The sequence below is a fragment of the Biomphalaria glabrata genome, chromosome 6 (assembly GCF_947242115.1).
Source record: "Biomphalaria glabrata chromosome 6, xgBioGlab47.1, whole genome shotgun sequence".
Taxonomy (NCBI): domain Eukaryota; kingdom Metazoa; phylum Mollusca; class Gastropoda; family Planorbidae; genus Biomphalaria; species Biomphalaria glabrata.
In genome coordinates, this window is record NC_074716.1 from 34,982,570 (window position 1) to 35,008,443 (window position 25,874).

General features: G+C 35.0%; 1 protein-coding gene across 3 annotated transcripts in view; it reads right to left on the reverse strand.

The window, feature by feature from the left end:
- The window catches only part of LOC106058560 (syntaxin-binding protein 5-like), a 92,860-nt gene extending 72,563 nt beyond the window's left edge, over nucleotides 1-20,297 (reverse strand). For 2 of the 3 annotated variants that reach the window (XM_013216016.2, XM_013216017.2), the window contains exons 1-2: nucleotides 20,043-20,296; nucleotides 9,997-10,094 (exon numbers count right to left, since the gene is read on the reverse strand). In XM_013216016.2, the coding sequence (XP_013071470.1) occupies nucleotides 9,997-10,094; nucleotides 20,043-20,192 (248 nt within the window). In that variant the 5' untranslated portion in view covers nucleotides 20,193-20,296. Of the gene's footprint in view, nucleotides 1-9,996; nucleotides 10,095-20,042 lie in introns of all 3 variants that reach the window. The other variant, XM_056032533.1, reaches the window with a different exon arrangement.
- Nucleotides 20,298-25,874: the final 5,577 nt, after the last annotated feature.

Genomic DNA, 25,874 nt, shown 5'->3' on the forward strand with positions numbered 1-25,874 from the left:
CAGAGAATGGGAGTCAGAGAAATAAGATGTTCACATTTTGTATAGACAGAAGCTTTGTAAAAAGAAATACACGTGAGACATGATTGACTGCTCGAGTACAATGGACGCACAACGGTATACACAATAAGACAATCACGGTACTGCACAGCAGGAAATTAGCTTACTTTACCTAGGTCAACAAAAGAACAAACTATTGATAGTTTTGATAGGGGGGAGAGGGTTGACATTGAAAACTATCTCAGCAGTACGTTCCTAACCATGAAAACAAAGCTATCAACTAAGAGCAATGGTGTAACGAATAAATCGGTGCGGTGTCTGGCTCTAAAGACGAGTTGGCTACTATATCTGAAAACTAGATCATCAGAAAGACAGCCAACACCAGAAAATCGATTCCAACGCAAGCCTTCTCCCAAACCTCACAATTCTATGCAGAGTTCTAAATCGCGCGCACACACATTGCGCCTAGTTTCCTTGCCTGTGACCCATTATTGATCAGCTGCGTAAGTCAAGCACTTTATCCTTTCAATATATCACTCAATTTCCAGCACTGACTCCACGGCCCAATTTCAATTGATGCAAGTGACTTTGTTCATCACATTCTAAAACGTAGTCCCATCGTTGATTATTAGCTTCTCAATGCTACAAAACTTTCGCAAGCAATAAAACACCTGGTAAATAAAAAGCATTATTAAAAAAAGACTAAACAAAATGCGTTCTTCTACAATAAATTATGCTACACACCTTAAAATAAAATCCCTTTCCAACATCACAGCCACTGATGATGTAATATTCACTATTCTTCCAATACACCACGTATCTTTTCTTTTTCAACATTTCAATAATGGCACAAACAGAATCACCCGCCTGAGATAGATATATATATATGTATATGGCTTGACACTGGAGAAACTTACGTTTAATACGCTTAATAAAGCTCTAAGTAGCAATGGTATCCCCCCCCCCCGATCTCTTAACACAATATAACACTGCCTTAATCCAACCTCTGAAATGTTGGGAAGAAGAACCGTTCCACAGGATTTCGAGATACGAGGTTGTCAAACTGTATTAGAATAAAGGCGACAGACGTAACTAAATACGTTGGAGGGGAGTATTTCTTTTCTCAGTATCGTAGACAAGGTTTTCGCTAGCAAAGGTGCTACCGAGGCTGCAGAAAGTTGCAAAACGTTACGTACGGTACCCAAAATCCCAACCCCAGAGGTCCACAAATGACATTATTTTCTACTTTCGACAATAGAAGTTAAAGTGACGAGAACAGCGAATGCCTCTGTATATCGCCTTCACCGATCTCACCAAAGCTTTCGATCTTGTCACCAGAGATGGCAACTTAAAATCTTACACAAAAAGGCCGTCCACCGAAAGTACTAAGTATAATTAACTCCTTCCATGAAAACATGCTGGACCCAGAACAGTTTAATGATGCTTGCGCAGACAACTTCAACCTATGCAGTGTAGAGCAAGAATGTGTCCTTGCTCCAACACTCTTTGGTGATATAGTTTTCGATGCTCACCCACCATTGTTTGGCAAGTCAATAAAAGGTATTAACACCTTCAATTCTAGATAAATGTAGACAAAATTTGAAAAAAAAAAAAATAAATTATACAGCAAAATTTTCAAATTACGATGCGTCTCCCTTACAATTACTATTCTTAATATTGATACATTATAAAACAGGTGTACTTTATGAAATAAACGTTTTGCATAAATAATTAAAAAAAAAATAGTTTGCTTTCAGAAGACAAAAAGAAGCGATTGCGCCACAAAATGTTGCGAAAATGGATTTCCAATAGTTTTCTAGTTTGTTTGTTTGAGATCTAAATGTGACAGACCAAACAAAACAAATACAACATATCTTTTCCCCTTACGAGGCCACTAAAAAAAAAAACACGCTGCAATGCGAGTTATAACTCATCACTAAGACGCTTGTTAGTGTTTCTAGTGATGCGCTGATATACCATGTATTCCATTTCGAACTAGGTTGGGTGTTAATTTTTTGAATACTGAGCATTTGAGTGTTCCAGGAATTCCTGTTTATTATGAATAATTAAGTCATTGTACGCCTTTTTAAACAGATTGAAATGCTAGTGAAATAAAACATTGTTGAAGAAAATTAGGAAGTATATAAAACAATTGTATTCTTGCAGATAAAAAAGCGCGAACACACCTTTTCACATATCACTTTAAATCTTCCTGGATTCCATAATTAGAAAAAAAAAAAAAAGCTTTATTGGCCTTGGGAATGTGATGACAACAACCTTTCGTTTTATTGACTGGACTCTTGGTTGCCTATCAGGCCGCCTATTAGGGAAGATGATCGAATGAGGAGCGTCTATGGACGTCTCGCCCGAGGCCATCTCAGCCTTCCACTAAAGGCACTGAGAGGCTGATGATAGCACGACAAGATGGGCTAGAAATAGGACAACAACGCCGGATGGCTTTCCTAAGATTCTTAGGACTTAGCAGCAGAAAAAATGATTTTTTTTTAACTAACGGTTTAAATAAAAATATATAACAAAATACGCGCCTATAAAATAAAGTGTCGCTAGTCCAATCGTAAGTTAATGAAAGTAATTTGTAATAGGTCTTTTGGGGCCGTACTGCCTATACTATCTATTAGTGCTATGTACTAGTTTAAAAGAATTCTAGGGGTATAATGTACAATATATTACTCTTTATACATAAGGTGTGAATATATTGAGTTACATGCATGGGCCATCGGTTTCGTCCGTTTATCTGTTCCCAGGCTATATATTATTTATTTTGCCATGGGCCTCAAGTTTTTGCTCTCAAGTTAAACGCTGTCCCATACATTCCATTGGCCAACTAGTTCTAGTACCGGTATCTATTACGTTGAATTAAATATTTTTTAGCCTGGGCGCTTTTTTTTTTAGTCCTACATGCAATACATATTTGATTTTTCAGCTTTTATCCATTATTGTTTGTTTTTTAATCAATGTTAATGTCAATGTTAATCTTAGGATCGATGTTATAATTCCGCTAAAAAGTTTATGCAGATTGAATTATTGAAATTAAATTATGTGAAAAATGCTTTAAAATTATTTTTTTATAAAGTTTTTGCCCGATCAGGAACCCATGAACCTCGGATTAAAAGTCTGATGCTCTACCGTCTGAGCTATCTGTTATAAACATGGTGGTGGCACCTATGGGGGTAGTGGTGTGTGTGTAGTCAGCCGACGCAAATCGCCCCAGGTCAGCGCTAGACGAGCGGTCAACCGTGACGAGTTACGTCAGTACGGCCGAGACGAGTGTCAACATGATGGTTCGGAAAGGATCGACGCCGTGAACAGAGCTCAGGAGCGTCACGAGGGTTGTAGTCATCTGACACCCAGAATGGTCGAGCGACGTTCTGTCCGGTTCTAGAAGGCCAGTAGGGACCCTATATAAAGAGCGAAAGTATCAGAGACGAGTCAGTGACAACTTCCCGATCTACAGTTCGTTACTAAGGCTCAGTACAAGTCCGAGACGAGACAGAGAGACCAGTGCAAGAGTTGATACGGCGGTACGGTGTTATCGAAGAGATATTTGTACAGTCTTGTGTAACGTGCTGCCAATTGTACAGTATTGGCTGTTATTAATTGACATTAAACTATTACGTTACTTTGGAGCCCTGAGTTGTCAAGTTCTTTAAGTTGGTGGTGTATGGTGGAGTTTGCAGAGAGCCTGGATAGCGAGATTCGTAACACTATTATAGCAGAGGAAATTATGCACAAAAAGTAAAGTGTTTAAAAACAAGCGAGACGAGTTTTGAGCCCAAATACTTATTTCCAAGTCGATTTTTTTTTTTTTGCAATCTGAAATGTATCTATTATTTAAATAACTTTGGGCCTATAACTTACTTTCAATATATGTTCAAGACGTGCAGAAATAAAAGAGTTATCTTTCCATGACTTTTTCATCGTGGTGTCCCGCATGGTTGGACGACGAAGAAAATTATATATATAGATATATATAGGTAGTCGACCCGCGAAGTAGAATACGCCGCTATTTTGCAAGGCCGGCCTTACGTCAGTGCAACCTATGCGACCGCAGTGGGCCCCGCATTTTCATAGGCCCGCGCCAATTTTAGGTGTAGGCCTAAATTATTAAATTAAACCATTTTAATATTGCCCAAATCAAAATAAAACAAGATTACAAAGACAGTTTGTATGGAAACACAAACTCAAAATCGGCCCCCGAAGTGGTCCACCCAGGCAGGCTTCAATATTTTCAGAAAGAACATCCAAATGAAATTATATCAAAGACAAATGAGATATAAGAATGGAGAAAGAAGGTTGGCAGATCTTGTGTAGTGCCCCAACGGTACAGCAGATCAAAGGATAGGTGCAAATGAATGCAAAGTTAGATGTGAACCTGGAATAACTAGTTCCCCTTTCAGACCTTGTGGTCTATAGGACAGATGATGTAAAGTTCATCTGTTTTTGTGGTCTACGGTTAACGAGGGTGTCATGTAGCCAGCACAACGACCAACCGCCTTTACTTTTCCCCAACCAATATCAGGTACCCATTGGAGCTGGGTGGACTCAGAGGCGCCTAAGGATTCCAAAGTTGAAAATCCCAGTCTTCACCAGGATTCGAACCCGGGGCCAAGCGCTTTACCGCTCAGCTACCGCGCCTCTCCTGCCCCAACTGAAGTCATATAATAGATGTAATTGTTTTGAAAAGGATCAATCTCTTTTTCGAATGCTCAAAATACATTTCCGCAATAAAAAAGTTTTTCATGAAAATGACGTTTACAAGATTACTATTCGTTTTAATTTAGGTCTAACTTTTAATGCATACTAATTAGCTTTTTCTCTTTAAAAAACTGCTTGCATAACTGATTTTAAAAATTAGATTTTTTCGCTTTCAGAAAAAAAAAGTAGCCGTTGCATCAGAACTTTGAATGGTCTAAAATATTGTGATATCGGATTTTCAATATCTTTTCTAGTTTACGAGATCTAAACGGGACGGACGGACAGACCTTTCGCACAAAACTAATAGCGTCTTTTCCCCTTTCGGGGGCCGCTAAAAAAACGGAAGTATTATCTTTCCCTTTACAAAATGTTTGCTTTATTTACGAATAAAGAATCGTATACCAGTTAATCGCTTTGATCATGAAAATATCTCAGTTGTCATCGATCCAGGGCTTGACATAAAATGTTATATTTTCGTATTTTTTCGTCCACTGCAAATGGGAGAATCAGTGATAGGTAAATCAGTGAATCAGTCGTGGCCCTTCTAAATATAATATCGATTTTAATAAAGGCTAAAGACAAATAGTCTACCATAATTCCCTACCAGTTTATTTTTTAAATTGTATTTTAATTAAGGGTCAGTCTTAGAGTTCAGTGCTATTAGAGCAAGGAATGGGTTGCCTGAGCTAGCCAGGAAAAACACTGATTTGGCAGAATTTAAGTCATTGGTTAATATGCATGACTAAATGCATGACGCGTAGGACGTAATCATCTTCTTTTTTGAAGTAACGTCTGTATTATATAAGATAAGATAAGATTTGTGTTACACTCATTAAAATAGAAAAAAAATCAAAATGTATTCGTATCTTACCGGTACCGGCAAATGTCTAACGCTATTAGGCAAAACAGAAAATAATGTATCTATATCCTACTTTGCTTAGCAATTCTATAGAATGCCTAGGCGTTCCACGGAATTACTAAAACTGCCTTATGAATGTTGATTTTAACAACATTAGTTTATCGCAGTGATGCCCAACCTTATTTGGTCTGCGGGCCATTTTAATTTTCGGCATTCGTGTCGCGGGCCATATCACCAAAAAGAAAAAAAAAATTAAATATACAATAAGCTATTTTTAATAGTTTTATTTGTGCACCTACTTACATAAATAAATGTGATGCATGAAGTTTATCCAAAACCATCTTCTGAATATCTGGCTGCATAGATGAAACACCAAGTCGGAGCACTGAATCTAGATGTTCATCCGTGAGGCGATTACGTCACATGGTTTCCGCCCGTTTCATCATTGAAAAAGTTTGTTCACACAAAAAAGTGCTTGAAAACACTGTGATCATCCTTAGCGCTTGTTTTGGAAGAAACGCTTCTGCAGGTAACATGGAGTAGAAGTCAATGGTCTGCATCACTTGAAATTTGTCAAGCAGGGATGTCTGGCTTTGTAAGTCAATCAGTTCCATTTGCAAATCTGTCGCACACTTGACACATCGGCAGCAAACGGATTTTCAAAAAGACGGATTTCATTTTTTAAATTCTGAAAATCCACAAATCTTTCACTGAAATTATTGATCAAGAGCCTCAGAAGTTTGATTATTCTTTCATTAGGGAAAGACATATTTAGCTGCTTATCATTTTATAGAGTGGTACAGGTTGGAAATGAATGAAGAGTTGCAATTTTGTTTGGAAAGCACATATGTCTGCATACACATGCGAAATCAATTTGTCTTTCCCTTGTAGTTTGGTAGTGAGTTCATTTAGATGTGATGTGATGTCACATAAAATAGCCAAATTCCACAACCATGAAGGGGTCGCTCAGTTGTGGCACTTGTTTTGATTTATCGATCATAAATATTTCAATTTCGTGTCTCAAATAAAAAAAAACTTTTAACACCTTTCATTGGCTTAACCAGCGCTTTTCACTGTGAAATAGAACTTCTTCATATCCGGACTCTATTTCTGCCAGAAAATCTTTGAAAGTTCTGTGATTCATTGCCTGTGATTTGATGAAATTTACAGTGTTGAGCACAATCATTATCACATGTTTCAGATTCAAAACCTTTCCACAGAGATTTTGTTGGTGAATGATGCAGTGAAGCCGCAGGGGTTCAGTTCCATTATACTCAACAACTTTTAAAATAACTCTTGCTGTCATTCCGCTGTGACATCCAACCATATTTCTAGCGCCATCAGAAGTTACTCCAACTAATTTATTCAAAGTAAGTCAAGGTCCTCTATGATGGCTGACACTTCTTTGAACAGGTCTTCTCCAGTTGTAGTCCCATGCATGCTCCTCATAGCTGCTAACTCTTCTGTTATATCAAAATTGCTGTCTGTACCGCGAATAAATACCAAGAGTTGCGCAGTATCATTTATGTCAGTGGATTCGTCAGCAGCAATAGAAAACATTTCGAATTCTGCTGCTCAGTCTTTTAATTGTGAATGAAGATTCAGGACACATTTCTTCCATCACTGCTAGCAAGCACTTTTTTTTACACATTCGCCATCGGAAAAAGGCTTCATTGCTCTACTTAAGATGTGAGCAACTCTGTAGCTGGAACTTATCGCAGACTTATTTTCGTGTCTCTTTTTGTTAAATATTCTTGTCGATCCCCCAATCTCTAGTCTTAACTTGGCAATCTTGTCTTCGCGGCTCAAACCAAGAATGCCACCATATTTGTTTATGTGTTTGGCTTCATAATGCCTTTTAATGTTATGTTCTTTAAAAACAGCCACACTTTCTTTACAAATCAAACATGTTAACTTACTATCATATTCCACAAAAAGTAAAGATGTCCACTTTTCCTGAAAGTTTCTACATTCAGAGTCCACTTTTCGTTTCTTAGGCTCTCCCATTTCATTAAACCACAAACATTCAACAATGCGGTACCAATCGCTTTGATATCAAAAGAACACGACCCAAAATGGTGCCTCAATGATGCTCTCTGTTTCACACACAAGGTTTCAATGACACGGCTAGCTCAAGGCAGAAGCGGAATTTTCCAAGAATTAAAAATAGCTGTCTAGTTTTATCGTCATTGAAAAAAAAACAATACAACAACACTTGTGTTCTTACAATTAAATAAATATTTACTATGAATATTAGAATACCAAACATAAAGATGGAATTCATCAAAGAATGAGTGAAAATCCTAACTTAAAGAGAATATTTTTTCAACATTCTAATTTTTTAATTATTTTTTTTTCCATTTAGTTCCAATGCTTTGGCGGGCCGGATAGAAGCACGTCGCGGGCCGGATCTGGCCCGCGGGCCGTAGTTTGGGCATCGCTGGTATCGTATTAATATTTCTTCAGTAATCCAAACAATATTGTAGTGTTCTTTAATGTGTGAAGGAAGCTGATTACAACTGCTGAAGTGTGTTTGCTGCGCCACAACTTGATTATGTTTATGAAGAAGACAAAGATAGATTCTCTAGTCTTAGTAAGACTTAGTAAACAAAACGTCGAGCATGGAGTTTGTCTCCGTCAATGTCAATCACTTTTTTCTCAGTATTCTTGAAAAACATATTATATATCAAATGTAGTAGTCTGATAAGTTTCAATAAATAAATAACAAGCTTAAATTTTAAAGTTCACTTTGTATCGTTTGTTGTTTTTTTTTTTTTTTTTTTTTTTGTTTTTTTGAAATTCTTTTTGAAAGGCTTTTTGTCTTACTGAGGTGTCAGTTAACCTACGTGAGTCTCGCAGCGTTTTTTTTTTTCTTCTACCCATAAGATATTTTTAAAGAAATAAAAAAAAATGATGAAGATTTGGAGTAGATATTTCAAAAGCGTAGTCATTACTATCTTGATCTTTATATTTGTTTTATTTCTCATTTTGGACTAGTTAAAAGAAACTTATCAAAATGTGATTATATTTTACTCACGACTTCTTAGCACTTTAATTTTAAAATAGACTACGATTCGTTGCTTTAAAGAATTATTGGGAAATTGACATTGGACTTCATATAAAACATATAAACGTATTTTATGTTTTAAGATATTCCGTTGTTAATTTTGTGTTTTCTACTTTGTCTGAAGTAGATCTAACCATTCTATATAAGCAAAGTAGTAAATGAAGTATTTTCTACTTGTCTGAAGTCGCCAGGCATTTAATGCATAGAATGCCTAAGTACCAGTATTCTATAGAATGCCTGGATTATACACTTTGCCGATAACATTTCCAATAAGTACCATTTGATTTTTTTTTCTAACCATTTCTATAATGGGTCAGCAAAAAAAAAAGACTAACTACAATGCAATTACAAAACCATGTTAAGGTGCAATCCATTTAAGCAAAGTTTTAATGTTCCATTTGATTTGTTTTTATACCAAAAGAAGCGTAAATGTTCTTTTACTTAAAAAGGTTTTTAAAAAAAATCATGTGCTTACACAACATAAAGTAAAACAATATGCACAATAGCGGACAGTCAGCAAATACAATATTATACTTGAACACATTGAATAGATTTATATTTGAGATAAGAGAAAGCCTTGATAAACAAAGGGTGTAATTAAAATAAATACAAGCATTGTATTTCTATCAGGCCAGGATCTACCTACTGAATTTCATTTAAAAAAGAACTAAGTGGGATGATGTGGGAAAAGAACACAGACCTGAAGAAATTCTCAAGTTAGAATAGAAATAAAGGAGGGGGGGCGGGTCCCAATGGAAAAAAAAATAGACTTGTAATATTGCCTACAATCTTCATTTCCATAAAAACTGCTTTATTATCAAAATTATCGATTACAGGTGATCAGCCACATTGCTCCACCACACACCATACTATAGGTCAAGTTAAAACTGTTTTGGACTTCAATGCTAAAAAGAATGCCTCTTAAAATGTGTGCATAGGCTCAATAGTAAACAGCCCTGTTCACCAATAAAATTAATTTAAAAAAATAAAAATAAACTACCTACTGGCCACATTTTACATGTTTGGAGTTCACCTTTTAATGTTGAAAATATTATGGAGTAATGGTACTTCAATTAGTTATTCATTCTATAGTGTTAGAATGACTAGTAGCATGTTTTAATTTCTAATAAACCTTCAATACAATATACATTTTTTTGACTAAATAAAAAAGTTTTCTTCAAGATTCTTGAGATTCAGACATTCCATTGCACTGTCTGATAAAAACAAAACTGATTTCATATTATCCACAACTTTAGGATGGTAAAATGTATTTCAATCAATGTGAGGACATTTATATAAATCATACAAGTAAAAAATTCACATTTAATAACACAATCCTTCATTTTATAAAGGATACATTCTTAAGGAACCATTTCTGTTGCCAATAGCCAGTAAATGTTGAATTGGATCAAAAGCAAGAGCAGTTGGTGTAAATGGAAATCCATGTCTGACAGTCTGAGGGAAAAAAAAAGTCTATTGAGACATGGTTACAAATTCTATATATACCAGTATATTGATACATTGTTAGCTTAACCTGCTAGACTTAGATTTTATGGCACATCGGCACAATTAAAACCATGTCATTGATTTGTAAACAGTTTTTGTTACCTAAGTATGTATAATGCAAACTTTATACATTTATGAAATCACAAACTAAAGGATTAGGGTTATTGTTTTCAAATATATTTATACATAACAAAATATTTAAACAATTTATAGACTTAGTGTATTATTTTTAATTTCTTTTTGATGTTTTTTTTTAGAATGAAATATTGCTAAGTGCTTGAGAATTTGTACCTAGCATATATCAACTCTGTCTGTCTGTTTGGTAAAAATCAATGTTATTTCTCTCCCACTTCCCAATCCCAGATCAAGTTAAACTATGCACAATTATTCATAGTCAATGACAGCTAATGAATCAATAAAAAAAATTAACGAACAAGTTAATCAATTAGTCATAATTGATAAATTTTGTTTATATATAAAATCAGTAGCGGGAGACCCATGATAATAATCATGCAGTCACATCCAGGCAAACAAGCTAAAAATTTAACAATAGACTAATAAAACCTATTTTTATGAGTACTAGAACAGCTCAGTGGCTAAACACATCACCTTACATCATGGAGGCTAGAGTTTTAATATTTGAGACTACATAGTCAAAAAGAAAACCAGTTATACACTGGATATGTCAGACCTGTCATGGATAACTGTCTTTCCATACCAATAGTTGCCAGCAAAACCTATCAATCTTCATTAGACACAATCCAAAACCCACGTTTTAGGCCTATTCGGTGGAGGTATGAAAACTACTCCTACAGCAGCCTGTGAAATAGACTCAAATATTGAGCCTCTTTAATTGAGGCGCAACAGAGCAGCACTAGAAGCTATTGAGAAATACACAAGGTTGAAGGATGACGATTCAAATAAACTACTGACACAAAGAAATAGAAAAAAAATATTTAAAAAAAGCTAAGAACTCTGATCCAACTTACTGATGAACACCATCTACCCAACAACAGAGAAAACAATACTGGATTTTGGAACATAATTTCTGGACTTAAATTACAAACAACCAATCATTAAAACATTTATTAAATAATACTCTAACAAACGAATCAAATTCGCTGGAGCTCAATGTAGGCACTCTAGAAACAAATGAAAGCTATAAAAACAGCTATCCATATATACACCAATGGATCAGCCTTCAAAGTTACCATCAATGCTGGTCTTTTCCAAAAATAAACACTTTGAAAAGTGCACCATATAATGATTACTGCACAAACTTCCAGGCCGAAATTGCGGCAATCAGCATAACATTACAGGCAGTCCAAAACAGATTCTATGATGGAATACAATCACCATCAGATTTTGTCTTTACAGACTCCTAATCCACTCTGCAAGAATTTACCAACAGCACCTTATCCATCCCAAGAGAACTGACAACACTTATAGCGATAATCCATCTTATAATGTCAAAATTAAGTATCACAATCACATTAGAGTGGATCCCTGGACATGAAATGAAAAGGCCAATTAACTATCAAACAACCAGATAGACTTGTTAACCACCTCACCCTAAGGTCAATGTTAGTCAACAATCACAAAGAAGAGTGGCTCATCCAATGGGCATCAGGAAACAAAGGCAGAGCTATGTACAAAGAAATGACCATGCCAAACAAACTGGACAGTATTAACTTCCTCCTCTGCAAAGAGCAATCTACAATCTTCCAACTAAGAACATACCTTTAAATTAATACCTTGACGTAATAAATCCCACATACCTACCTGTTTGTAGACACTGCCACCACCTTTATGAAACCGTAAACCATATCAATTTTGAATGCCCCATCTTAATCCACCTTATGCATACCCTACTACCACTACAGCCAAACATAATCAACAATCTCTATGGCAGTGCTAAACTATTTTTCTTTGCCAGTCTGCAAAAGAGCTTACAGTTCAGTAGAAAAAAGTTGGCTAGAGGAGGAAAAGACTATGTGGGGACTAATATAGTCTCAGGTGTACACAAACAGCATACCACTGTATGAACCATGGTGTATGTAGAAAAATGATTTATACATGTGCATTTTTAGCCTTTATATAGCTAGCATACCAACAAAGCACATAAATAATTAATACATATATATTTATATATATTTGTACCATTTTATTCACAATTAACAAATATGTATGAATAAATGTTACAACAAGCAAAATATTTTTTAAGAAATTAAAAAAAAAAAAGCAAAGCTTATCTAAAGGGAAGAACTCAGTCCTTACAAGTATATCTCTAAAAAAATGTAGAAGTTATTTCCCCTTTCCAATAGAAAACAATATAATTAATTAAATTTATTTATTTATTGGTTAATTTTTTTAAATGATTCATGATTTGTCAGTAACATATATTAGGGGACAAATATAAATATTACACATGAACTTGCTAGTCACCAGGATGTAAGTATGTATAATGCTGCAGAATGGTCTGGGTTCATGTGTGTTGGAGCTAGACTTAGCATGTCACCAACATAAATACTATACACTGACTTAGTCAATTTCAGCAGACAAAGTAACGTTTATTTAATGAAAATAATACAAGATAAAATACTGCAACTTCAAGCATTCAGTTACAAATAATTGGTTAAATAAGAAATGGCATGATATCCTTCGTAGTAGTTATATAAACACAAAGAGTATAATCCAAGATAATTATGTACAGTTACATCTGCATCTCAACGGGCATAAAATATCATAAATTAAGTCCTCTAGAATAGGTGTACATACAATTTCACTACTAAATCACATCAGCATCACAGCGGGTAACAATGCATCCACTATATGTCTGTACTGCCTCGAGTACAGGAACTTCTACCAAAATATGTGTACTGTCTCAAGTACCGAAGAGGACTGCTTCTGCAAGTGAATTTAGTCATTCTCACTTCCTTTTTCCACCCAAAGGTTTCTCGTGCTTTCACTCCAAGGTGAACAAATAACACTGAATGTCAAATGAGACTGAGACAATTAGGTATCTATACATATAATTCTCTTCATGACCAAATCATGAGGGACACCATGATGAAAAAGTCATGGAAAGATAACTCTTTTATTTCTACCAATCAGACTTGAGTTATTACGCGTAACTTTTGCAGTGACAGAGAGCGAGGCTTAGAAAAAAAGGGGAGGGGTATATGCTACGCCGCGAGTCTGTCCCAAAAGTCATGGAAAGATAAATCTTTTACTTCTGCAAGTCGGACTAGAGTTACCCCATGTAACTTTCGCAGCGAAAGAGAGCATGTAATCTTTCTCTTTATACATTCTATATTTGACTACATTTATGTGTGTACTTTTTACACACATCAAAATATGATGTCATTAAAATAGTTGCATGTTTTTTCTGTAGCTTTGTTTTGATTTTGCCCCTTTGTATTGCCCTTCATTTCTTAACCATGGCCACCATTTACATATATTTCATGGACTCAAAAGGTCTTTCAATATAGTCGAAATTTCTGCATCAGGTAACTGTTTATTTCTATTAGTCGCATATTTCAAGAAAAATGCCCATGACAAAACTGTTGCTCTCGAACTTCACAAGATGGCTGTAAGCCTTGTTTGCGAACATTTTGTTAACTATGGCGACGCCATGAAAGCACAGTCATTCACTCTGCTCAACAATATGCCGCCTACATGCCTACTTCCAGTGTTTATGGTGGTAAGGCTGAAATGGTGGTGAGGCTGAAATTGTGGCGGTGTCTCAAATACTTCCCACTACTATCACTATTCACTTCTAAGAATGTCCACATGACCCTCCTTGAGTTTACAATCCGGGTCAACGTCTCTCCATATCCCTGCTATATTTGTTTGTTTGTTGTAAAATGTTTTACATGTTTCGGATGTTCCTTCAGAGTTGAAGATAGTTTACTTCCTAGTCCAAACCTCCCGCAGGACGACGGGGGATGGGAGCAGGCAGGATTTGAACCCTCGACCATCGATAAATCCGAACGACAGTCCAGCGCGCAAACCGCACGACCAGGCAGCCATCCTGTGGTCCTTTGGATCATGGCCATTACAAGGTTCTCTAGCCTTTCAGAAATACATGTGATGACCTTCTGCTGCCATCTGTTGACAACGTCGGCATGTGCAACAAAATTACACACTGATGTGACATGACCTTCCCACTCTCCTGTTATTGATGAACATTTACAAACGCCGGATTTTCAAGATTTGCTCAAAACATTTCATCAAGACCTTCCGGCTCCAGAGATATCTCAATACGCATTTTAAACACATCTATCTATAAGGCCCAACCATGTGACACACGCCAACTCTCTAACCCTCAAAGAAAAAGTAATGGAAAGATAACTCTCTTATTTATGCATGTTACCCCATGCAACTTTCGAGCGACAGAGAGCACAATGGGGGGGGGGGGGGGAGGAGAACAAGTAATGGAGTGTAAAACTATCGAAGCTACTACCTCACAGACTGTCCTAATTCCCCCGGATATCCCTGACTCCATTAGATATAAATATATAGATATGTTTGTTGTTGTTTTTTTGTGACAGACACTAAGCATGCTTTAGATATGTAGAGTCACAAAATTGTTTTTAAGTAAACCAGTAGCTAAGGGAGGGCCAGATGTATCTATGGGCAACACAATTTGTTTAAAAAGATTTAAGATGCACATACATTTCATGTGCAAACAACAAATTGAAATGTTGTTGATGATAAACATGAAGTCTGTCTTCCACTCTTCATTAGAAATATTAGCAACAATGTCAAAATCAATGTCCTTCAAGGAACCTAACAATTTCTTCCTTTAAACTTCACATTCTTCTAATGCTAGACCAGCAGATACTACTTTGTTACCCAACATCGAAATGTGTTGTTTTCAAATCTTCAAGTACTTTTCAGAACTGCCAGTCAAGGCCACCTTAGATAATTGGAGGCCCTAAGCGAAGTGAATTTGGTGGCCCCAAATAAAATAGAAAAATAAAAATTAACAGCAAAAAAACTAAAATTATGCAGTTTATTAAAAACTTCAACAATAACACAGAGGACAAGTTTCACTATTTCTTCTCTAAAACAAAACAATATATGTTCTGTGCGAGGCCCCAGGAAGCTGCATAGTTTGCCTATGCCTAAGGCCAGTCCTATGCTAAATATGAGAACATTTAGGTTTCATTGTAATAATTTATATGATAGTCAATGCAGCTTTGTGTAAACCTTCCTTTAATGAGTTTACGGTTTACGGTTGCGAATGGATATTGCACTTTGTTTTATTACAAAGCCTGTTTTAACTCAGTCAAAGCAAGGTCTCCATCAGTTGTTAACCTTGCCATCTTGTACAAGCTAACCCAGACCTTCAACACAATTCTTCATAGCATGGAATAAATACTGGCATGAGTTTGGGTCTTTGATTGAATTTTTCGAAATATTGCCATTTAAAATAATCTTCGTTTACTTTTAACTTTTTAGAATGACTTTTAGAGACAATGTTTCTTTAGACTCTACATTATAAGTGATTGGATTTTGATTTTAGGCACATCAGCACAATTTAGGCCATGTCGTGTTCATTATAAGTGATAATAATCAAACGTTTGAATAATTTCTATAGTTATTTACAATTATTTATTTTTAATATATATTTTATATATATATTTTTATATGTATAATGTGTGGACAAACCTGATTTCTTTAGGTGTCCGTGGGCTGCATAAAACACTTCGGCGGGCCGCAGGCCGTAATTTGCCCACCCCTGGCTTAGAGCCTTTTCAAGATTCAAGACATTAACTAAATAAGTACTGGTACCGTAATGTTGGTAATGTGGTACTGGACTTAGCACCTTACAGTTATGTGCAATGTAGGGATGGGCGATATATTGAGCAAGGGAAAATAACTAAGAACTGTCTGTCTTGACATGGCATAAAAAGAAATTATATATATATATTAAATAACAAAATTTTAAGATTATTTTTATAACATCTTTTAAACACCATACTTTTCATGTGTTCGAGAGTTTCTTAAGATGTTAGATTCTTTAACAAAGCGGTAAAAAAACTTTAAGCACTTACAAGTATCGACCTGACCCACTTTAATATATATCAAATCTAGGCTAGGCAAGACACTCCCCAGGTCAAAAGTTGAAAGTTCATATTGAGTTTAGTAGATGATAGCTTTACTTAAATTAGTTTAAGAAATTTAAAAGTAGATATAGTATTAATAGTAAATTTCTAGCTCGCAAAGCTTATTTCATTAGTATTTATGATTCTTACTAGTTCAGAGTGTAAATATTGAAGGAAATTAAGAAATTATGGGGTCTTGAGCAACATAAATGTCAAAGAGGTGTGAACAAAATGGTGGCGGCATTGTGGTTTGAGTTAGGAAATTTGGTGTCAGTGTAGTCTCCCTTGACCAACTATTAAAAAATTGTGATCAAAAGTTATGAAAGAAATGTTTGAAAGATGTGCATTTTAACTCAGGTGAGGATAATTATTATAAAAGAACTATTCAAATATATGCAGGATATTAGGCTGACATGTTTTTGTTTTGGTGACCAAACTTTTTCTATATAGGCCATCATCAAAACTGTACTTTCTCATAGCTTTCTTTATTAAATTAAATGGCATTTTCAACTTTGTAAATGATATGTGAGACTTACTTGGTAGAATTATGGCCAGGCATGATATCTAATATGAAAAAAAAATTAACCTTGGTACTCTATAGATCCTAACCTCTGTATTGGTGAAAATAAAAAAGTGATATTTTCATTATAAGTAAAAAAAAATGTAATTAACTTTAAAAACAAAATAATCATGAATTATTTTATAGGCCATTGATTGTCTACAATAGTCAATAACACATCTTTAAGCCTCTTATATTTCAGATAAAGTAGAGTAAACCACCAATTGCGCACAAGTTGGCGCATTTTTTCAGCTTTTAATTTTTAACTTCCTAATGGTTAGATCTAGGAAAAAAATGAAAGTATTGGCCAATAAAAATAGATTAGTTGCTTTGATTGCCAATACCTTTTTATACTCAAGCTAGGTCTAGTATTAAAATGAAATTGATCAATGAAAGGTATTTGAAGATAATATATATTGGTTTTAACATATATTCTTTATGCATTGCACGCAATGTTTTCCTGACGTTGGCAAATGTTAACACTAGTATTCTTTGCGTCCGCATAGCTTTATACACACATGTCTTTGTTGTCAAGTAAAAGTCATCGACAGCACCATGTACGACAGTCTGTAGAAATCAGAACCATGATATAGTTAAGTAAAATCATATTAGTGGCTACAGGCATTGAAATATCGCCTTCATCATAAAGTTTTGAGTCCCTCTCGTTGCACATTACCTTTTTGAAAATGATACAAGCCTGCACTCTAAAAGGTCTCACTTAAGTGATCAAGCGACACCTCTGAATTTAATAAATTTACCCTTTAAAACATTGTAAATAAGGTCAATTTTAGGTATTTATAGTCAGTTTGTACTTTAGTATTAAATACAACAGTTTCGTCTCTTGAAAAGTAAAGTGAATGTCTTTGCCGTCCCAACCCTTTTTAAACAGCAAGTTGCATCCCCTTTGAGAAAGGCTGTTTTATATTAAAAAGAAAAACAAAAATGCCCATTTTTTTAAAAAGATTTAATCACATTAACTCACAGCTGAAACCTGCAAGTTTATTTGTACAGCAAATCTGTGCATACAAGAAGCAATATTAAAAAAAAAAAATTTTTCTTTATAGATCTGATTACACTTGTAACAGCAAGGCAGCTATAATTTAGATATAGGATTTACATTCTTTTTAAATTTAAAGCTTTTAAAATATCATCTCTAAGTCTATTGCTAATCAGCAATAAATTAAACACAATTAAATGCAAATCATATCATCTTTAAATTATATTTAATGACACTAAAGCTTATTATTGTGTTGTGCGCAACATAGTAAAATATAGAAATAATTGCGTACAAGCCTATTTATTCTATGGACTATGCTGGCTATGAAATACACACGTTTCCATGCCTATATAAAAGTGTTATTTGTGGGTCTACTTTGGTTAATAGCCAATGAGATTTTAAAATCGCCTTATGTCCGGACCTATTCTCGTTTTTTTGGGAACAATCCATCATTGGAGATATCCATACTTGCAAGTTTGGACCTTCTGCCAAACATTGTTAGATAGAGAAAAGCAAAGTAAGAGTCAGAAATGTAAAAAAAAAAATGGAGCCTGAGCAATTCTGATAAAGTAGTCTCATAATAACTACAGAAATAAATAAGTTATGGATAATATTACAGTGACTTGTACGGAATGCTTACAGCATCGCAATCAGTGATTTACTCTATTTATTTAATCTATTTCCAAGTGAACCCTGTGTAAAAAAAAAATGTAATCTCAAGTTTTTAGGTCATTTCCTACTCCACTTTTCTGGGTTTTATCATTTTATCCCATATCTACAGCTTTACTCTAGATTCTAGATCTAGAAACTAGATCTATCTAGTCTAGTCATTATAGACATAAACATCAATAAACTCATTTCAAAAAGCTATTAAAGACTCAGACCTAGAATCTATCTAGATCTAGATTTAGATCTATTCTAGAGTAGTTTTTATATGCTATTATGACACCTATAGGCCAAAAGTTCAAAGTTTGACTTTGACAGCGCATTATTTGACATAGAAAAGAAAATGAAGTATCAAAATCTTCTTTAGTTTAAGGAGAATAAGGATGACTACTTATATTTGTACCCCTAACCTATATTTGTTATTATATTTAAGGTCAAAGAGGCTATGTGTTTTCATTTAATTCAGACAAATTTGACTCACATTATTTGATTCTGGATACCATAATAATTTATTTCAGACCACAGTCTCTATATTTAGGCATCAATAAACTCAGATTTTAACTCTTATTAACATTAACTTAATTTTAAGATCCCCAGGCATAGCCCCTCACATGAAATCATTTAAGATGTTTTCAAATTATGCATAAATACAAACACAAAAAATAAAAATATGAACACACTTATTTCTACCAAAATTAAGTCACTGGGATAGTGACTTCTACACAGACTTTTAGACTTATTTTATGTTTGCATGATTAGATGTGTGTTGAATGTTTGTGTTTTTGGTTTATTAATTTAATACATTTCTACTACAGATAATGAGATAATCTTTTTAGTATAGTACAGGTTAGGATAGCCATTCTTGCCTAAATAGCTGAATCCTCTATATTCTCTCTATATATAAATCTAGATCTACTTTATCTAGGCATTTAACTTCATTCAATGTACCAAGCTCACTCCAAACATTTGCCTATTTATTCTCTATAAAAAAAATATAAGATCATTAACATTGATGTCCAAAACTGGCTGTTTGAAATAAATTTTCGTAACAAAATCTTAATTTAATTCAAACACCCTATTAATAATTATTATTATTTTTTTTATGAAATCAAACAACTTTGGCTTATGATTAATGAATCATATAAATTTATAAATCAGCTCCAAAAACAGAAACAAATTTTCAATTTTATTTTGCCGGGCTCATTAGCATAGACTTAGCCAATCAAAAAATATAGTCTTAACCCTAGCAAGAGGTAAAGATAAAGTCATCCTGGTTGTAACATAGGAAAAAACAACAACCTGACTTACAAATTTGAAATTCTTTTTCTTACATAAAAACTCAAAAAAAGATTTCAGCTAAAATTAAAATTAGAATCATTTGAAAACGGACAAGCGCTAGTTTTATATTAAATATCAAAATAAAGATTTAATGACTACAAAAACATTGTCCGAATTCGTGTAATGTCCGGATTAAATTTATATAAACTACTCTAGCTCTAGAGACTAGATCTAGATATCTTTATAGAGTAAGTTACTAACTAAGTACTAACTAAGTTTATTACCTTCGTCACATGATAATGCTCACTTCGTAGAGTTTCCTCAATTTCTGTTTCTGGACGACTTTGCGAAGAACTACCCGAACCTCGTAATCCATCTAGAACAGTTTTTAGTGTAAATTTTTTACCACCTTTCTGTGCTGCAGAAGATGACATGATGCCAAATAATGCTTAACAGAAAAAAAGACATGTCACTAAGTCCAATCCATATCGGCTGCTGCCATTTTGTTTATGTCAGCGATCGATTTTGCTACTCCCAGATTTTTCTCCAGATCACAACAAACAATTTCATGCAAACCAATTTAAATTGATAGAGATCTAGGTTGTAGAATAATAGATCTAAAAGTAAGTGCCAAAATTATATACATCAGAGAAGCTTAAGATATTAACCATTAAACTTAAACACTTTGTTTCGTCCATAATAAATATGGACAATGCTTATGATATAATATTATAATTATAAGTAGATTGTTTACTAAGGATTTTCGTTGACAATAAACAAATATTTGCTTCCCGTTAATTAAGACAAATTTTTTTTTATATCCGGTTTCAAAGCCTATACCTTGATGTTCTATTTGTGCAAATTTACAATATAATCTAAGTAGGCCTAAGTCAAATCAGCACTATAAATTTAGATGTAGGCATCTCAAACGTAAAAGTATGTAAATAAAACGAAGAAATGTAAAAAAGGGGGAGAGGGGGAGTATTGCCTATTTTCTCAACCATTTTAAATTTATGATGAAACTATTAATAATGTGTGAAGAATATGTACAATTCGCTACAATGTAATCACTTAAAGAGAATTTGTATAACAACTGCATTAAAGATAATACATTGTCATCGTTAGTCGTTAAGCACATATTTCAATATTTGAATTCTCGTCTGAGTATGAAAACTTATTTGGCTTATATAGCGCCAAAACTGGGCATCTTAAATTGCTGGCAAATGCAAATGAAACCCGGATGTGTTGTCTCCAGCAGCTCACGAATTCGCCTAGTGTAGATTAGATCTAGACTAGAACTAGATCTAGTCTATGTGGTGAGTTGCCCAAGTTGCTCACCAACGCGCGTAACCTACATAAATTTACGTTAGCGTTTATATTTGCAAATTTATTTAGGGTCTATAAATGTTTTTGTAAGCGCCAAAATAATCATTGGATTTAGGCAAAATTCCAGTCAACAGTTTTAGTGAATCGTGAAAGGGGAAAAGCCGCTAGTAGATCTAGTTTTGTCTGGTTTGTTTGTCCGTCCATCCGTCTGTCACTTTTAGAAGATCTAGATGTAGACCTAGATATATTTTAAATAAAAATAGAGAAACTAAAACTATTGAAAATCCGATTTTGAAAAATTATACCTAACGGTCAAACCAGAGTTTTCGTTATGGCCAATTAGCGAGTAATTTTTGTCCCAAAGATATGCATAAACTGTAAAAATTATAGGAAATCGTAAGAGCGGATTTTAAAATCCGTGTCCAGGCTCCAGATTTTGCCCATGAGGAATATTTGCTTTTTGACAGGAGCTCTTTTTTATTATTGCATCCTGCATCCCTCACACACACACACACCTTAATTTTAACGCTCCCCTATTTAATTTTGGCCCATGCATTATTGTATTGTTATAGCCCTGCCCTGCGGACCACCATTCAAGTTAGTGCAGAAGGTGCGCTCTAGTTTGTGCACTGTTGTAGACTAGACTTACAATGAATGTCATGGACCCTCTCCCCCAAAATAAAAAAAAAACTCCCTCGGGGGGGGGGGGAGGACATTTATAATAGATTTTTTAAATTTAATTTTGTTTATTGTAGATGAGATTTTAATGTTAAACCATCACTTGCTTCAGCTCAGCCAGGGGAGGGGTGAGTTTAGAATCCCCCTCCAGGGGATTTTGAGGCTAAAACTCTCATTTTCTATGAAACACAAAATAATGCAAAGGACAGTCACAAAATTTCATGAGCGTACAAAGGAAGAATTTGAGTTTAAAACCTCCTCCAAATATTTTTTACGATAAAACCCTTCAATATAAGACTAAAGTATACAATAGTCTCCATTTTTTATAGCGTAATCAATATGGGTTTTGAGTTTAACACCCCCCCCCCCCGCAGAGGATTTTAAGTTAAACCCCCTCCAGAGGGTTTTGAGTTTAAACCCCTCACCCGCGAGGTTTGAAGTTAAAAACCACCTCTTCAATATAAAATCAAAGGCCACAAAATTATATATTTGTAAAATCCCACTGACTGACTCATTGATCACGAGATCTCTTGAAATATCGTACGTATCCTCATCAAATTTCGTACGCAGGTTCCTTTACCGCCTAGGTAAAGACTATATCAACGCCACTCGTTGATCAAGAACAGGGCCGCCGCTACCTAGTGCTCAATGTGTGCATTGCACGCAGGCGGCCGACTTTAGGGGGCGGCCAAATCATTATTCCAAGGTTACTTAAAAAAAAAATTACTTTAATAAAAAAAAATACTGAAATATTTTAAATAAATTATAATTATTTCATTATTCCTTGAAAATATAAACGATATTCGTACATAAAAAATTATTTTGAAAACTAGAACAAATAAAATAGAGCAGCTTGCGAGGGATTCCCACGGGTTTTTCCATAAGCGCCTGCTCATTTCTGGTCTTGAATTTTCTCGGCTGGTCTGTAATATTTGTTTAAGTAGATCTATTACAGGTAATTAAAAGTCAATTTTAAAAACATTTTCACGGGGGGGGGGGGGGGGGTGCGCTAGCTCCTCTCATATGGAGGTTGGAGGGCGCAACGTCCTGACATAAAGGGGTGTTATGGAGTGTGTTTTTCCTAAGCGGAGGTGAGAAGAGGTTAAGCGATAGACTAGTGGTTATGCAGTGACAATAACTAGTGCAAATGTGAGACGATCCTAAGACATGAAGAGAAAAGACTTTTTTTTATCAGTTTATTTCATTACCTACTATTAGAACTATATCACGTCTCGCGCTAGCTCCTCTCATATGGAGGTTGGAGGGCGCAACGTCCTGACATAAAGGGGTGTTATGGAGTGTGTTTTTCCTAAGCGGCGGTGAGAAGAGGTTAAGCGATAGACTAGTGGTTATGCAGTGACAATAACTAGTGCAAATGTGAGACGATCCTAAGACATGAAGAGTAAAGACTTTTTTTTATCAGTTTATTTCATTACCTACTATTAGAACTATATCACGTCTCAAACTAAATTGTGAATAATAAAAGTTATATTGAGTTTTTGTTCTCAAAGAAGTTTGTTCACGTTATTTAAAGGTGATTTAGTTTAAAAAAATATAAACCGCCTTCGTCGGTTCAGCTGTTCTAGTTGTTTGGAGCTCCAAGCCAGAATTCGACCAACAACGTGGGGGGGGGGGGGGGGCAAAAAAAAAAGGTTCAGACCACTTGCCGACTTGAGGGAAACCTGCCGCATCTTCAATTCTATCTCCAGGAAGAACTTTTTACAACTATTAAAAATGATGTAGGCAATGCAATTTCCAAAAATAAACAACGTTTTAGTGAACTTTCATGACGTCACTTTGGATTCTATACACAGTGTTCAATGAATGTAAATGAAAAATAAAACCTAAAAATTGTGACTAAGTTTCTTTTCTTTTTTATTACATTCTTAAAAAACTCACGGACCTCACTGTGGAAGCCTTCATCGCTCCTCTGTGCTCCAGAATCTAAAGGGGGCTCGAACGAAAATGTTGTTACCGGTATCTAGGGAGTCACCACCCGAGAATGTGAGAACACTGCCTTACTATGTTTTATTTCAAGTCATTTTATAAGTGACTTGTACTTTGGATTATTTATTTTGTATTAAACTCAAGAAAAATATTCAGCGCTGAGTTGCTTCATTTGTTGGATAAATTTGTAGGCAACTCTGAATCCGTGTATGTCGATGATTGTGGATACAATGCACAAAATACAATCCTGATAATTATTATGAAAGTGTACGGAACGTTGAAAAAGTTTCACTGTCACTATTGCGGAACAGGCATGTTTGCGGAACAGCTCGTCGAAATTAGTTAAAATCTTTTTTTTTTTGAAATTTTCTGCTAAACTACTGTAACGGTACTGCCCATGGTCCATTTCTCTACATTTCCAATATAAGGGTTTTCCTTTTACAGCAGAAAATTAATTTTGACTCCAGGTCAAAGTTGACAGGTGTGGAATCGTCCATTATTTTTCACGTACCAGGAGAACCGCAAGGGTCAGGGCTTAAGGCTTTTTAAAAATGATAATGACCATCACCTGCATGATACACCTAATTTTCAGTTTATAAATGGATGTGGAAACACTTCATTACATAGCTATTTACCAGGAATTAAATTTTACCCAGTTTTTACCTTTTTAAAGATAGTCACAATTGTGGGACACTATAGATGTTATTTATTTGACCTGCGCATTTACATAGTGATTTAGATTATTGGAGTTAAAATATGAGTTTATGAGTAATATAAATTTAAAAACAGTTAGAGAATAATATTACACATAATATAGAATTTATGATTACCAGACGTCCATTAAAAAAAAGGACAAATCATAATATCAAATAATATCTTATATCATGGGCGTAGCCAGGGGGGGGGTTCTTGGGGTTCAAACCCCCCCCCCCCCGAAATGAAATCCTTTAGTGACTGATTTTATGCTTTGATTTTGTTTATTTTAGGTGAGATTTTAATACTAAACCATCACTTGCCCTAGCACAACCAAAGGGGTTTTGAGTTTAAAAAACCCTACCAGGGGGGTTCGAGTTTAAAAACCTTTACCAGGGGGGTTCGAGTTTAAAAACCCCTACCAGGGGGGTTCGAGTTTAAAACCCCTACCAGAGCGGTTCGAGTTTTAAAACCCCTACTAGGGGTTTTGAGTTTAAAACCCCCTACCAGGGGTTTTGAGTTTTAAACCCCCTACCTGGGGTTTTTGCAGTTAACTCCCCCTCTTCTATAAAACAAAAACAAAAAAAAATGCAAACGAAAATCCCCTAATTCCAAGAGCACAGTTAAGGAAGATTTTGATTTTAAAACCCCGTCTAAAATTTACGATAAACCCCCTCTTTAATATAAAAAAAGCAAATTATACACTAAAAATGTTATGAGTGTAGTCTATGGGGTTTTGAGTTTAAACTCCCCTCCAGTAGAGTTTGAAGCTAAAAAGTACCTCTTCAATATAATTAAAAGAAAATTACTCACTCTAAAATCTATGAGCGTAGTCAAAGGGGTTTTTGAGTTAAACCCCCCGCCATCTTCAGTGTAAGAAAAAAAGCAAATTACGCACTCAAAATGCTATGAGCGTTGCCGAAAGGGGTTTTGAGTTTAAACCCCCATTCAGAGGGGTTTGGTGCTAAAAATACATCTTCAATATAAAAAAAAAAGCAAATTACACACTAAAATTATTTGAGCGTAGCCAAGCCAATCGGGGGTTTTGAGTTTCTTCTACAGATGGCTTTTTTTTTAAAGTTTAAAACCCCTCCAGATGGTTTTGAGTCTAAGATTCCCTTACAGAGCATTTTGAGGTGGAAAACCCCCAACAGAAGATTTTGACGATAAAACTTCTCTTTTCGATATAAAATCTAAAGAAAAATACAGTCACTTAATTCCAAGAGCGTATTCAAGAGAGGTTACACATTTTTACCAGTGGCAGGGCTCCATTAATAAACTGCAGTGAATAGTCATCTACCAAAATCGAAAAACACTAAATGTAGCTCAACAAAGATGGCTAAGACAGATTTTAGGAGTCAGTTATAGAGATCGGATCTAAATCAAGGAAATCCTATGCCGAACTGGGAGTCGACCCCTTAGTAAGATTGTGAGAGAACGACGCATGAGGTTTGCGGGACATGTTCTCCGAC